General features: G+C 45.1%; 1 protein-coding gene across 1 annotated transcript in view; it reads right to left on the bottom strand.

The window, feature by feature from the left end:
• The window catches only part of ttc38 (tetratricopeptide repeat domain 38), a 28,981-nt gene extending 13,368 nt beyond the window's left edge, over nt 1-15,613 (bottom strand). Inside the window, exons 1-7 of the mRNA XM_063196893.1 lie at nt 15,510-15,613; nt 14,256-14,333; nt 14,066-14,147; nt 11,742-11,913; nt 3,756-3,929; nt 2,189-2,264; nt 886-1,005 (exon numbers count right to left, since the gene is read on the bottom strand). Of these exons, the coding sequence (XP_063052963.1) occupies nt 886-1,005; nt 2,189-2,264; nt 3,756-3,929; nt 11,742-11,913; nt 14,066-14,147; nt 14,256-14,333; nt 15,510-15,536 (729 nt within the window). The 5' untranslated portion in view covers nt 15,537-15,613. The remainder of the gene's footprint in view (nt 1-885; nt 1,006-2,188; nt 2,265-3,755; nt 3,930-11,741; nt 11,914-14,065; nt 14,148-14,255; nt 14,334-15,509) is intronic.
• Nucleotides 15,614-16,619: the final 1,006 nt, after the last annotated feature.

Genomic DNA, 16,619 nt, shown 5'->3' with positions numbered 1-16,619 from the left:
CTCCACACTTACCTCCCAGTCCTTCTCGGTGGAAGTCCTCACCCTCTCCTTCCCCACTCAACTCCACTCAGGGCTGGTGTGGGGAAGAGATAGGACCCGGGCACATTTGTCTTAAAGGGGCCCCTCATAATTAGCAGTGCAGAATTCACTCACCGGTGGGCCCCGCATCCTTGTGGGCCCCTATTTATTTATTTTTTTTATCTGAAAATAAGGGCCCACGATGGTGCAGGGCCCACCGGGAAATGCCCACTATGCCAGATGGCCAATCCAGCCCTGACTCCAGTCCTCTACTTCCCCACTCCACTCCCAGTCTTTCTGGGTGGAAGTCCTCTTCATCCTCTCCACTCCACTCCACTCACCTCCCCACTCCACACTCACCTCCTGGTCCTTCACGGTGGAAGTCCTCACTCTCTCCCTCTCCTTCTCCACTCAACCACACTCTACTCCACTCCACCCTCACCTAGTCCTTCTTGGTGGAAGCCCGCACTCTCACCCATTGTTGCCAGATGTGTCTGATCAAATCCCCCCCAAAAGGTTCTCAAAAACGCCAAAATGCGTTAAATTCCGCCTAATTTCAACAAATTGCATTGGTTTCTATGGGCACAAAACTGCAGAAAAAAACACCAAATGGCCAATTTGTCCCGCTTTTACCCGCAGGCGGCCATCCCACGTAGCCCAAATGGGCGGGTGACCGCCCAATCTAGCAACACTGCTCTCACCCTCTCCTTCCCCAGTCCACTCCTTCCCCACTCCTCTCCTTCCCCACTCAACTCCCAGTCCTCCTCACTGCACTCTACTCCCCACTCACCTCCCAGTCCTTCTCAGTGTAAATCCTCACTCTCTCCCCTCTCCACTCCACTCCACTCCACTCCACTCCCCACTCACCTCCCAGTCCTTCTCGGTGTCCTGCATGAACTTCAGTCCCTTGTCCACCTCGGCCTTCATCTCATGAACATGGGCCACCGAGTGCACGCACCAGGCATCATCCGGAGCCAGGGAGAGCCCCTTGGAAAGGCCACCGCAGAGGAGAGGAGAAGAGAGGGGAGGAGAGGAGAGGAGAGGAGAGGAGAGGAGAGGAGAGAGGAGAGGAGAGGACAGGAGAGGAGAGGAGAGGAGAGGAGAGGAGAGGAGAGGAGAGGAAAGGATAGGACAGAGGAGAGGAGAGGAGAGGAGAGGAGAGGAGAGGAGAGGAGAAGATAGGAGAGGAGAGAAGTGGAGAGAGGAGGAGAGGAGAGGAGAGGAGAGGAGGGGAGAGGACAGAGGACGATAGGAGAGGAGGGGAGAGGAGAGAGGGGAGGAGAGGAGAGGAGAGGAGAGGAGAGGAGAGGAGAGGAGAGGAAATGAGAAAGGAGATGGGAGAGGAGAGGAGAGGAGAGGAGAGGAGGCAGAGTCACTCGTACAGTACAGTACCTACTTTATAGGTCGCTAGCACTTCAAGAGTCTTGGGCTACTTGGAGAACACCATGAGTGCATTTGCCCTTTTGCAACCCACTCCAGAGTGTGCTCTTCTGTAAATCTGGACAGCTGCGGCACTTATGCCTCTTATCCACTGCCGGTTTTCTGGTAGGTTTACAAGTCGACACAGCGCGACTCAGCCGTCACGACGCAGCTCAATCGTGAAGCAGAAAGTGGCGGCCGAGTCACGCTGTGGCAAGCTGTAAGTCTACCAGAAAACCGGCAGTGGAAAAGAGGCATTACTGTGTAGGGCTATAATGCAGGGATGTCAAATGTGGAGGCCCGTGGGCCAAGACTGGCCCGCAGAGTAATTTTATTCAGCCAGCAAGATCACCCACAAGCACCATTCATGTGTAGTGTAACAAGACTTGAACATGAAATTTGGTGTGTCACAGGAATATGAGAGGGATCAGGTCAAATAAACAGATATGTGCAAGCACATTTGAACTACCATATATGATGAGGCAGAGCGTGTGTAACTAAGATTATTAAGTGCATGCACGCACAATTTTAGCCCATTTTTAAAAATAAATATTGAGTTTCCAGCATAGTTTATCAACTATCATCAGGAATTTAAGGAGGACCATAGATGTAGTTGTGTTACTGAATGTTTGACTGGACTGTCAAAAGTGGTTTGTGTTTCAGTTTCATCTCCATCGATTGCATTCATGTATTAATTGATTTGCCTATTAAAGACTCAAGTGGGGCTGAAAAGCGAAAGTGTCTTGCTTACTTCCTTTGCCACCTTCTCAGCCTGGTCGTAAAAGTGAGTCTCCAGAAGCCCAAAAGAGTAGAGGCCCTTCAGGTAGCTGAAACAGCAGAATGGGTTGATAAAAAGAAATCAATTCACCGATGGCAAGATGCCAAAGCTGATCTCTTTCTCTCTCTCTCTTTCTCTCTCTCTCTCTCTCTCTGTCTCTCTCCTCATAAAAGGTGTCCACGTATTGCACTAGTCTGACAGGCATAAAAAATCAAATAAAATCCAGCTACTGCAGAACACCATGTCTGACCTGTGAGGCATCAGAGCCGTCATGCTGTTTTCATTGCTGAGATGCGGAGGGTAAACAACACACGGATATCATACAAAAGAGTCTATTCTTCTCTCATTCCCACCCTCACTCTCTTTCACTCCCTCACCAGCTCTCTTTCACTCTCTCTCCCTCTTTCACCCTCTCTCTCTCTCTCTCTCTCTTCCACTCTCCCTCTTCCTTTCACCTTCTCTCTCTATTTTCACACGTTCTTTTCCTTTCAACTCTCTCTATCTCTCACACACACATTCCCTCTTTCTTTCCCCTTCTCTCTCTCATTATCTGATCTCTCCCTCTCCCTCTCTCTCTCTCTCTCTCTCTCTCTCTCTCTCTCTCTCTCTCTCTCTCTCTCTCTCTCTCTCTCTCTCTCTCTCTCTCTCTCTCTCTCTCTCTCTCTCTCTCTCTCTCTCTCTCTCTCTCTCTCTCTCTCTCTCTCTCCCTCTCTCTCTCTTCCATACTTCCCATTCAATGGAGGCTGTTGAAAGCAGAGTGCAAATTAAAAGGCTCAGTGTTCAGTGTTCAGTAATGGCTAACAGCCTGCCTTATCGACTGGCTCCTCTGTGTCATAAGTGTTCTCTTAACCCCTCCGCCCAGTAGCCTACAACAGAGAGGGAGATCACAATATAGGGCCCATTTCTCAGCCTGACACTGCCGATATTTTCATTTAAGCCTAGTGGACCAACTCTCCCACACTTCACTGAAGTCTCATTACATGAGTTCTCATTAGCCCTGATGTCTTTTTTTTCATTCGTTTCATTAACTCCTCTTGGATTTTAATGTTGTTATTACAAAAAAACACACACACACATACACTCCCATTGAACACTACTTGCAATTTGCACTTGTTACAAGTATTACATAAATGAGGTTCCATTGGCCCATTGTTTCGGGGTTCTATTATTGCAAGGGGGGGGGATCCCCCTTTAGGCAGACCTAGGCAGACCTAAGGACTGTTCTATTCAATGCTAGGAGTATTATGACACGCCCCTTTAGGCAGACCGGAACCTGGTCATGTTAGGTGCCCATAGCAATCTATTACATTGGCATATCTCTATATACTTAGAGAATCTCTGGTATAAACATACAGCACGGGTGCATGCGCACACACGCATACAGGGCTTATGCCTACTGTAGGTGGACAGAATTATATTAGTACAATAAAGTTCCCACCCTGAGAGGTACCCACAACAACCCCCCCCCCCCCAACCACACACACACACACACACACACACACACACACACACACACACACACACACACACACACACACACCTGGAGAGTGGCGTGTGTGGTTTGTAGTAGGGCAGTACTCTGGCCACTGAGTCCCTCATCTGCGTCTGGTAGCCCAGGTAGAAGAAGCCGTCGTGGGCAAACTTGAGAGCCAGCATGTCCGTGGGGTGATCCACCAGAATCTCCTCCCACACATCGCAGGCTTTGGACAGAGCTCTGTAAAACAACACAGGCAATAATGGCATTACAGTATAACCTTGTTGGTTATTATTATCTTTATTAGTTTTTAGGACTTTTATGCCTTTATTTTTGTATACAAAGGAGACAATCTGCACACTTAGGGTCTTTTTTGTGCAAAGAAGCTTTACTTGACTTGCAAGCTTTCGGTCCTTAGACCTTCATCAGGCGGAGTCCAAGTAAAGCTTCTTTACACAAAAAAAGACCTGAAGTGTGCGTATTGTCCCCTTTGTAAACAGAAATTTCAACTGAATCCTGCACCTTCCAAACAGATGAGCGGTGACCTATCACAACTTTATTTATACCTTTATTTTTGACAGGACAGTGGAAGAGAGACAGGAAATGAGTGGGGAGAGAGAGACAGGGAAGGATCGGCAAATGACCCGGGCCAGAATAGAACCCGGGTTGTCGGCGGCGAAGTAACCCAGTTGTTACCCAGTTATTATTATTACCGTACTACAATTGTTCCTAGCGTGAATGGACCTTATCTGCTGAACTGACTGACAGACCTGTAGGCTACCATATCGCTGTAATTAACTGCATTCTCAACATGTACCAGAATCCACTGACATACTGGTTCTTTAATCTTCTCAATTTCATAGCTGACTTCTAAAATGAGCATGTGGTTTTTAGGCTGCCATACACACATTTGGGAAAGAAGCCCCTTGCAGCACAAAAGGACTAATTTTGCGATTCTCCATTTCCCGGGCAAGGAAAAATAACTTTTCTGTTTAATAAGCTTAGTGTGCAGAGTCTCCGCACACACACGCATGCGCGCGCACGCACGCACGCACGCACGCACACACACACACGCACTGGCGCGCACACACACGCGGCACACACACGCAGGCGCGCACGCACACGCACGCACGCATGCACGCACACACACACACGCACTGGCGCGCACACACACGCGGCACACACGCAGGCGCGCACGCACACGCACACGCACACGCACACACGCGCGCACACACACACACACACACACACACACACACACACACACACACACACACACACACACACACACACACACACACACACTTGCCAAATGAAAACTGTTTAAGTCTGTGCCGTGTACATTATGTATGACATTTTTATGGGTTGCTTCCATGCTCCATTCAAACAAAACTGTGCCCAAAGCATGAACATAAACATTTCATCACTTCTCACTTTTCCCCGTGACTACCGTTTCAGGCCTGCAGTGTGTTTTGCCCCTCAAGACGGGGATATGGCATTCACACAGGAAGGTGTCAAATTAATAGCATTCGTCATCAACTGCACTCCCCTCATAATGTGTGAGTTATTAAGGCTTTGTTTTGGCAATAAAAACTACACAAGGACAGATGATTAATGACTACCGCTTGTTAATCTAGAAGATTCCACAATATGGCTTGATTAAGGTCACTGCAAGCCCACTAAACTCTCCTCACTTGTTATGTGTGAACAGAAAAGCAACAAAAAAAGAAACATCCACTTTTTCTGAATTCCAGACTCCCAACATCATGTTATCCCACCATCTCCGTCTTACACAATGTTATGATCTTTTCATGGTCTCAACCTTTGAACTGTCCTACTATCAGGATTTTCATCATCTTATCACATTCAAGATTACTGTTCACTTTTTCTTTGGAGCAAACTATGTACTGAACTCCTTCAGGTTCACTCCGTATCAACACCCCTTACTGGAGGTTTGTGCACCAGGACTCAGGATTCTAGACTCTGTTGGAGAAACATACCATTGTTCAATTAAATGAAAACTGCCTTGCCACTGCTGTAGTTTAAAAGATTGATGGCCAACCCTCCAAGATCTCAAATGGGTCTGAAACCCCCCCTAAGCAGTTGCCGCATTTGCCCGTTAGCAAGGCATGACTGCTCACATGGTAGGCCTACCCTCTCTATGCCCCAGGAAGTGGACTTCATGCACTCACAATGAGGGCTCTATGCACACAGTATGTTTTCAGCACTATCTGCAAAAAGCAGCAAGATGGTGATAATCAGGGAAGCCGACAGGTGGGGACAAAGGGGTCATTTGTCCCGGGCCCAGATAGAGAAGGGGCCCAAAATTGGGGTTTCAGTACATTGTATATATTGGATGTGGGTGGGGCCATTTCAGATGACTTTGTCCTAGGCCCAGCAAAAGCTGACAGCGGCCCTGGTGATAATATTATGCTCTCAGCAAGGCAAGCACACCATTACCAAAATCTCAACTGTTATGTCAGCTCCAACCACACATGAAAACTGAAAGAAAAGTCCGCGACACCAAGCTCCCGTTGCTCTTTTTTAATGTGACGTTTCGGGCAGCATGCCCTTCATCAGAGCAACGGGAGCTTGGTGTCGTGGACTTTTCTTTCAGTTTTCATGGTATCTTTGCTGGTCCTGCACCCAATCTTTTTGAGACGGATGTGCGTGTTTTTCTCTTTTTGACTGTCAGCTCCAACCACACAGTCAGAGTCTTGTCACGGAGATTAGGCAGACATCGATTTGGACTTGGAGGCTGAAGAGCAGTGATGCAAAAATCCACCACGCTGACAGCGGCATTAAATCGAGCTCAACAACAAACTGATTTCCTTTTGCGTCTTCAAAAGACCAAAAGCTCAATGGAGGAACAAAGAGAAGCACCATCGCAAGACACTGCTGCACTTTATGATGGCAAATCAAACTGAGGGATCAATGTCCATGTCATGGCGCTGAGCAGAGGTCACTTGTCTTAACTTAGCTATAGCTACTGTAACACGCTTCTATTTCTATCTCTATCCTTTCCTTCTGTGCAGTGTGCAGCTGCCCGGAGAACATGACAGAAATTCACAGCAACACAGCAGAAAAAAAAATCTCTTCCTTTGTAACAGCAAGAAAAGTAGGTCCGAGATCGCCACTTATGGAGCGATTAGTGTTCATATGAACTCGGGTGTTCATGTGTAACTGAGGTGTTCCCGCCCAGTCCGTCCCCCTCGGGGTCTTGAACTCGCCGCCTCCTAGTCAACGCATCGGTTTGGATATGGGAGTCACAGCACACTACCGCTGAGCTAAAGGACCAGTCCGATAGCTCAGCACTAACGATACTGTCTGAGGCTTCCGGAGGGAGGTTAACTAACTTTCCACACCACACTCTGCTAGATGACCTCAGTTACACATGTCTGCAGGTGCTGATGCCGGGTCAGCAAGAGCGGAACAGACAGGACGAGCTGGAGGCCCCCCAAACGCTCACCCACCCTCCTGCTAACCCTCCTCGCCCTCTCCTCCACCCTCCTGCTAACCCTCTTCGCCCTCTCCTCCACTAATGAAACTGTGCTCTCCATTGTGGCTGAACCTGGACCTGAGCCACCACAGCTGTTTCACTCATTTAACGCTCCAACGGTCTGAGCAGGATGAGGAGTGCGGAGAGGAGAGAGGAGGAAAAGAAGAGGAGGAGGAGGAGGAGGAGAGTGGGAGGAGAGTGGGAGGATAGTAGCGGCTGACCGAGGTTAGGACTTGTCCCCTTCAGAAAGACTTTGCATGAGTTACTGCTGTCCTCCTGAGCGCGGCAGAGGCGCAGGTTGATTTCGTCCACTTAAGCCGAGGCACTCGGCCGAGCAGCTATTTTGTGGAGGAATAGTGATGAGGTGGACTGCTGATTGCAAAAGGCTACGGCTGTGCTGCCCATTAGCTTGCAGACTGCATTTGGCAGCAGTGCCTCCTACTAGTACTGCCTCGTGCATCACAAGGTGTCCGCCTGATTAGCCTTTTATGATGCTTCCGACTGGTGTGTGATTCTACCACCACTGTAGCAGCAGTTCTCAGGGCCAGCGTTGCCAGATGAGGCTGCTGATTTCCAGCCCAAAAAATGGTCAAAACCCGCCTGGAAGAACTAAATCTCACCCAATTCTATTGACTTCTTTGGCCAAATATTGGGCGTTTTTTCCTGCGAAATGGCATTTTTACCCACATACGGCCATCCTAAACAGCCCAATTGGGTGGGAAACTGCCCAATCTGGCAACACTGCTCACAGCATACCTTCCTGGGATGCTTCTGAGAACTCGTTATATAACCACCATAAAAACCTACAAATGTCTTATAGATAACACCAGGGATGTACTGGATATGATTTCAAGAACAACATTATAAAATGTACTGAAAGAAGAATTATAGTAAGATAACATTTCTGTCATGAGCAAAGAGAAGAGACCAGAGACCAAAGTACACCAGAGCATAGCTACAGAGATGAGGTGATAGAGGAGAATTTTAAGTAGGTTTAAATGATTTCTAGTTGCTTTTTGCAAGGTACAAAGAAATGACTAATTGTCCTTTAACTCCATGTAAAGTTCAAAGGAGTCGCGCGGTCGCCTCTCTTCAATCCGGGAGGAGGCACTCAGCCCGTTTCATCTAGAGACAACTTTGTTCCTTTGGCAAGCTTGAAAGGGAAGTTGTAAGGCTCAGCCACAAGATCAAACCCTGCTTTAGAAGAACTCACCTATTTCTTCTGCACTATCCATGTTGTCAGTCCCTATACCCATATAATGACACAACCAGTGATACAAGATCGCTTGTGTCCTGTTTCGCCCTACAGCGCACCACCGTTACAACTCTTGTGTTTTCCACGGTCTAATATTTCCTTCCTTGTTTGTTAAATGCTTGGTGTTCTGTTTGACAATGTATTTCTTTCTCGCTTGCTATCTTTCTCCCCCCGTCTCTCTCTCTCTCTCTCTCTCTCTCTCTCTCTCTCTCTCTCTCTCTCTCTCTCTCTCTCTCTCTCTCTCTGCCTTCAAGACATCTCCTGTCATTGAGAGCTTGTCTGCACAACAGAACGAGACAACAAGGCCAGAGAGTGCGCGAGGGCTAATGTGTAAGTGTCAAAGTGTCAGGTTACATTTGTATAACCAAATGATATAATGGGGTACAAGGCATGATCAATAATACATAGAACATGGCAAGGGACATGTAGTATAGAAACTGGGAACAATAATATCGCACTATGCAATGGGATTTATGTATTATTATGCAATAGTTAGAGTACAGTACATTGCACTGTTGGCATTGAGTGATAGTGGGCCAAACCCCTATGGCACATAATCAAATGCAGTACTACTGAGGTGGTCCATGCAGGCAGTGTTGCCAGATGTGTCTGATCAAATCCTGCCCAATAGTTTCTCAAAAACCGCCAAAATGCGCTAAATTCCGCCCAATTTCAACGAATTGCATTGATTTCTATGGACCCAAAACTGCAGAAAAAAACGGCAAATGGCCAATTTTTCCCAATTTTACCCGCAGACGGTGATCTCAAGTAGCCCAATTGGGCGGGTAACTGCCCAATCTGGCAACACTGAATGCAGGTTGAAGCTAGTTTCAATATTTAGCATAGCCCCATAATGCACGGCATACCATCTGAGGCATGCTGTAATAGTCATTGAAAGGTTAATTACAACAGTACTACTCTACTATGACATAATACAGCTCTTTTAGTGCCTTGGGGCGCCATTGGGGGCTGCTCCCTTGCACGGGTGAGGCATAAAATGCAATTTCTTTGTGTGCAGTGTACAGTGAACACTTGTGTACTGTGGGGTGCTGTGTCACAATGACAATGGGAGTTGGAGTTTCCCAAGTGGGCTTTCGCTTTCACTTAGTAATGCACTACGATTCAGCCAATGCCATTCTGGTAACAATAAATGTATAACGCCTCGTCTTAACGGGTTAAGTAAACTGATTTTGTAATATAAGTGCTACAACAGCGCAGGGAGATACAGTCTTTCCAGACGAGAATTAGTTAGTTGGCATTGAAGTTTGTGCACTGAGGTACACAATTAAAATGCACATCACTCCGAATTTCATTAGTCCTCTGTTTCTTAGAAGCTTCCCATCCAGTGTAACATGATGAATTAATGAAGTACCTGATGAAGTGTCTGTCATCAAGAATATTACAATTATTGCACTGCATACCTAAAAGCCCACGTCTAAAAGTGTTCTCTATATTGGGACATGCCATGGAGACTAGGAGCGATGTGCTGATAAAATGGCTGTCTACTGTATAATTCACTTGGTAAAACACAGAGGTACTACAAGTGAATAATTACAATTATAATTGAGTCAGCCAAGTCTTTTGAGACCATGGTGTATGGCAGGGCTATTCAATTGGCTGTCCGGACGCTGCCCAGATGCGGCCCGGATGCGGCCCAGATCTGGCGGCCAGCCGCAACAGTGAAACGCCATTGGGGAGTCCAGAACAAATTAACATGTATGGTGATATTACACTATAAACAATGAGTAATATTTTAGCTTGTCAAAGCGGAGATCGGGTGGGGTTTTTTTTGTATTGCCCCAGGGACAAGCTAACCAATTCATGTATGACTGGTCACCCTAAACGATGAGCGTCTTCACGGTTCTGTTTACTTAACAAACTAGGCTGCCTCTCTCCCCGACACCAAAGTGACAATTGTCCGTCACTGTAAATGAGTGACCACTGAGATATTTTGACTGTCATGGAAATCAGCTGGGTTCCTTGGTGTACAGTAGCGGTCTGAGCCCCAATTTGGTACCCCGCAGCTACAGGTTTGAGTACAATAGGCGCAACTCCTGGCCTCTTATTGCAGGTGTGGTCACCAGCGAGCCTACTCACTATTTCCTGAAAATACTTAACTACATCATAACAAGATTGGTATGAAATTACAGAGAGCCTTCAGTAACATATTAAGACATAGTCTTTACAATTTTGGTGACAGGACAGAGGGTTACAACATCAAGTTACAAGGGGCCACTCATACCCTTCCCTACCCTTGGTCAACTACGTACGTAATTCTGTTTGCACAAGCTAACCATCAACATGCATTTTGGCACAGGTTAGCACATGTAAAACATTCCACATATATACGTACGTAACCCTCTGGCATGTAGGGCATGAAACAGGATTTGTCCCCTTGGCTAAAACATATGTCAGAAGTGGGGTGTTTTTTTGTGGTGAAAAAAACTGCACACTCCTTAGTATTTTTCTTCTTTTATGTTCTTTTCTGCTGTTTATTTGAAGGTGAAAGTATAGTGAGTTTAGTTTTAAAGTATATATTGTTTCTATGTTTATTTATTTGTGCACTTAATGTTGACATTTTAAATCTCATTGTACTTTTGTATAATGTCAATACAGGCTTTCTATTCTATTCACACGTAATTGGAATCTGAGGAAAACCACAAGGTAGAAATATCCTTCCCATGAATTAATAGCAGAAACTAACTTAAAAGAAGATCCCCCCCCCCCAAAAAAAAAACATCACTTTTTTGTTCAGCACCAGGGATTGTACACGGCCCTATACTAAGAAGCTTAAGAAAATGAGGACTCAAGGCTCTTCTATTAGGTGATTTACTTCTTAACTTAACCTGGTTTACTCCTGAACCAACTTCTTAGTATAGGCCCCACAAATTAAGCCACAAGAGAAGTGGGATTCTTGCCATCAGAGACACACCTCTTGTTTGGGTGCAACTTCTACAACCCCAATCGCTACACACTAGGGCTGGACAATATATCGAGAATGTATCAAAATCGCGATATCAAGAGTGGTGATATGCGTATTGCGAAAATGACCTAATTATCGCGAACAAGTTCAACATTTCTGTGTAGTCCAATCACTTGCTGAATGTCAACAAATGAGGAAAAAGCCCACCATGACCAGAGCCATGCCCCCCACACAGAACGAACCAACAAATTAGTGACAAGAAAAACAGTCAGCTATATTTCTAAATATCCTTTAAATATTGTTATCGAGCTATTGCATGCTGTCATCGAGCATCATATTTTTATCTGATATCGTGCAGCCCTACTACACACTCACCCCCTGGAGAAGAGCTCCATGGCTCGGACGTGCTGCCTCTCCCGAGGGGTGATGTCCTGGCTCTTGGCCATCTCCACGGTGCGCCTCACTGCACTGGCCAGACGCTCGTTTCGCTCCACTGACGTCGCCGTGCCCACCAACTCCAGACCCGTGCCGATTACATGGCCCATGACTGTGAAGTGGAGAAGAGGATGGACTAAGTTATCTTATACTAGATATCTTCCACACTCTCTTCCTTCTTGTGATGTACTACAGTAGGTTATCTTATGCCTCTTTTCCACTGCCGGTTTTCTGGTAGGCCTACAGCTTGACACGGCGGGACTCGGCCGCCACTTTTTGCTTTACGTTTGAGCTGTGTCATGCCTATTCAAAAAGCAAAAAGTGGCGGCTGAGTCGCACTGTGTCGAGCTGTAGTCCTACTAGAAAACCTGCAGTGGAAAAGAGGCATTATAGTGACTATACGGCCCTCTAGAATGTTGCAAGAGCTTCCATTCACTTTCAATGGGCAGCCCCGACATTCGGTGGAAACGTAGAGAATAAATCATACTCAGTTTCTTCTTTTTCCTTTTCTTTCCTTTTCTTTGTTTGTATTCATTCATTGCGGGGTCAGACAGACATTTCGGATACAAGAGCCTTCATCAGTGTAACCAGACAGCGTAACCTGACCCGGCAATGAATGAATAAAAAGAAAAGAAAAGGAAAAAAGGAGAAACTGAGTGCAGTCTATTTCCTCCATACAGTATCTTATAGATATGGAATACCTTTTATCAGAGGTCACCATGGTGGGAAAGATGATATCTAGGGTGGACACATCACTCACAACATCACTCAGAGAGCGTACATGTATATATAGGCCTACTAGGTTATGAAAAGGACAAACAAGAACAATGTGCAATGGAAAAATGAGCCAAAATCCATAGGAGGACATGTGCCAATGTAGTTAACAACTAATAAAACAGCTTGTTGTCAGTTTTGATTCAAAAGCAGTACTGTATTGACTATTAAAGATGAGGGGGCTAATCCCTCATAGTCCTTTTTTGTTTGAACTCTGTGTAACAATAAAAAACAAATTCAACTCACTAGACATTATATTTATATTTGATTCCAGAAAAATATGATATTGTTAATAATGATGATTCTCACTGAGAAATCAAGAGTGATGTCTAAATTCAGGAAGGGGGCTAATACTTTCGTCTTCATCTGTATGTACACACAGAAAAAAATGTGTTTTTCTCCTCAGAAGATAAACAGTAATTTAACTAAATAATAACGACGCAAGATGAGATTAAGTGCGGAGGATATACAGTAGGTTGACCGTCGGATTACATTTTCTCAAAGGTCACTGTACAAAATGCAAAAAATGAGACGATATTTACATGGAATTTAGAACTCATTTAGGATATAGAGGCAGGTGATATTCAGAGAGAGAGAGAGAGAGAGAGAGAGAGAGAGAGAGAGAGAGAGAGAGAGAGAGAGAAATTGCAGGAGTTGTTCACTGCCTGCGTGATATTGATCTTAACTAGGGATGACAGCTTCTAGTCTGGGCTGTAGAGACCCTATTATCTGGCGTTAATGGGGCCACATACCATCTATCTGAAATGCACACAAACCTTACTTGGGACAACATTGCTTACATTTTTCAGTAAGCCTACTTCTGGAAGCCAGGAATGACACATGTGCCCTGATGAACGTCGTTTGCCCTGAATAATTTCACTTTCTTCTGCACTACTTGCATATTTCACACTCTGAGACTCACACAACATGGTGTTGCCTGACTATACTGCCCTACAATATCAGAACGCAGTATCTTGAAAATGGTCGAAAATGGGTTCAGACCAGAAATTGGCTTTAAAATACCTCTTTTTCTTGTGGTAAAATTTTTTGGTCCAACTTGGTCCCGTTTTGGAAAAAAACGCTAAAAACTGATTATACTGCGCTTTTTGGTTTTAGGAGGTTACGTCGTACTAGCCAAGAACGCAGTATAATGCGCATTATACTGCACTTCTCCATTGACACCGTGGTTTTGGTGTAGACAGTAATACCACAACAGAACGCAGTATAATGATTTTTCAGCTAAAAAGTAATGAGAATGTTGTTTTTTTTTTGCTTTTTTCTTGTGTGCATAAATTTCCACCATAAAAAAGTGTTAAATGGAAGTGTCATCACTACTTTACCTCCAACACAGTTGCGTGGCCAGAAAGGAAACTTTAAAGCCTTTTTTCTCAGTTTGCCATTTTGAATTATACTGCGTTCTGAAATTGTGGGGCAGTACTAGTGTGAATCTCACCGTGCACTTCATCACTGGCATCATGATGCACTCTTACCAAAATTTGGGTCAGCAGCTTGAACGGCGGTGATGCATCCCTCAATGCCTCCCAGGGTGGGATCATTGCGCCACTTGACGTACTGGCAAAACCAAACATATGGTCGCTCACACAATGACAAATAATTGAGGTAGCCTAATACATTCAAAACAGTCCTCGTTAATGTGTCAGTTCGCGCAGCCATACTTACCTGATTAATAATAGCATCATACATTTTGCAGGCCTCATTGCTGCTGGTGGACAGCGGCAAACCCTCAGCTTTCCACGCCTGTTAAATCAAAATATGTTCACACGTAGACCCAGGGGCGGATTAAGAAATTATGGCCCCTTGGGCCAGACACTCTATTGGCAATTTCCTGCATTCTAATCAATTTTAGGGCAAGGAATGCCAAATCCCATCTCACTCACTCCCTCAGATTTGGGATGTTGAGATGACAAAATTAATGTCATGACTGAAAGCACAAAAGCATACTTTTAAATGCCAAATCCACCAAAGAGTAGGTAGGCCTACACACAACACATTTTTGTAACAACCACAATCAATGGTAGACACTCATGAACTCAAATAATTGGAAAGATAATTCTTGCAAAGGTGGTCCTGAAGGCTGGTTTGGGTCGAGGCCATGGGGCCAAGTTGGTCTGGCCTCTTGGGGCCTTGGCCCTTTGCCCCCCCTGGGCCCCCCTCCCTCGAACCTGACTTGGCCTAGGGACTATACCAGTTCATTGTACACTATAACGGCTGGCACGTGAAGCACATTGGAAATTGTAAAATTGGAAATATTACTACATTGGAAATATTATTGCAAAGGTGGTTTTGAGGGCCGGTTTGGGTCATGGCCGCGGGGCCAAGTTGGCCTGGCCCCTTGGGGCCTCTGCCCCCCTGTGCCTGGGCCCGGTAGGCCCGTGCATTAATCCACCCCTGCGTAGACCTGCCGTATGGAGCCGCAAACCTTCTGCTTTCCACGCCTGTTAAATCTAAATATGTTTACACGTACACCTGCAGTAGGCTATGGAGCCGTCAGCGGCAAACCTTCCGCTTTCCCACCTGTTCATTCAAAATATGTTTACAGAAGTAGACCTGCAGCATGGAGCCGTCTGCCTCATCAACAGTGACCATAAACAATGCGCGCTGGTAGGCTATTCCGCATTAGAGCAAAGTTCATTCTGCCACCAAAATCCGTGCGCAAACACAGTCATGGTGTGCGCAAAATATTCTTCATAGCTAGCCTACCTCAGGGCAATACATCGATAGAAGCAACACATTGTCTGCACATAAAGTTACTGGCGATTTCGATTACGTTATGATATGTTATATTTCATTGAGAAACAGTTGACGTCGAGAAGTCTCAACAGTTTATGGAACGAAATTAGTTTCACCCTAAAATAAACTCACGGCGTGCGATGCAATTGCATTAACTAAACGTTGCAAATCTGCAAAGCTTACCTGGCAATCACGAAAACTTGCAGTCATTGTTGCCTTCTTTTCGCCTTTCGATCAGTTTCCTGACCGTTCACAAAATAAGTACAAGCACCGCCTTCTAAACATGACCAAATAAATGGGACGTAGGGAAAAACGGAACAGAGTTCAGCCTACATCAGATCCCATGACAGGAGTGCAGAGGTGTCAAAAGTAAAAGTAGAAGTAAAAAATAGAAACACAGTTTATTTCCAACACAAGTAACTTATCTGGTAAATGTGAATAGTTTTCCATTTTTAACAGAGTAACGTGGAGTAATGAGATTTAATTTTATTCCACAGATTGTATCTATCTTATTATCTACACACGTGTATGTATATATAGCCTATATATATATATATATATATATATATATATATATATATATATATATATATATATATATATACATACACACACACACACACACAGACACACACGTGTAAATATATATTCTTTATTGTGTTGACTGTGATGTGTGTTTGTCTTGTATGTCCTTGTGCCACCACCAAAGCAAAGTTTCCATTTCATGTAAGTTTAATGGACAATAAAGAAGACCAAGTCTAAGTCTAAGTCATCTGGGTAACCAGTAGACCTGTGTACTTGTCTTATGATCAGCTGACTCTGCACACGTTGGATAAGGTTTGTGGTGGGCCGTTGATAGGGTTTTAGTGTTTTACAGTAAGAACACAGTCTACTTATTGCAGTAGATACAACGGAGTAAACGGTGTGGTAATAGCTGCTGTATGTAATATCGTGTGCTAGAGTTGTATTTAGACTATGAATTTAATTTGACTTTTGACACCTCTGCAGGAGATGACGTTCTTCTAGCCAGTCTACAGGGGTTAGACAATGAAACTGAAACACCTGTCATTTTAGTGTGGGAAGTGTCATGACTGAAGTGGACCAGCCTGTTGACCAATCTTCACTAATTGCACATCGCACCAGTAAGGTGAAGTGTGAAAGTTCAATTAGCAGGGTAAGAGTAAAGTTTTGCTCAAAATGATGCAATACACACACACACACATTATAGGTGACATATCAGAGTTCAAAAAGGAATTCTTTGTGCACGTGTAACTGGTGCTGCATCTGTTGATT

This window comes from Engraulis encrasicolus, chromosome 4 (assembly GCF_034702125.1).
Source record: "Engraulis encrasicolus isolate BLACKSEA-1 chromosome 4, IST_EnEncr_1.0, whole genome shotgun sequence".
Taxonomy (NCBI): Eukaryota; Metazoa; Chordata; class Actinopteri; order Clupeiformes; family Engraulidae; genus Engraulis; species Engraulis encrasicolus.
Note: the sequence above shows the minus strand (reverse complement) of the source record. Positions and strands in the feature narration are given on the sequence as shown.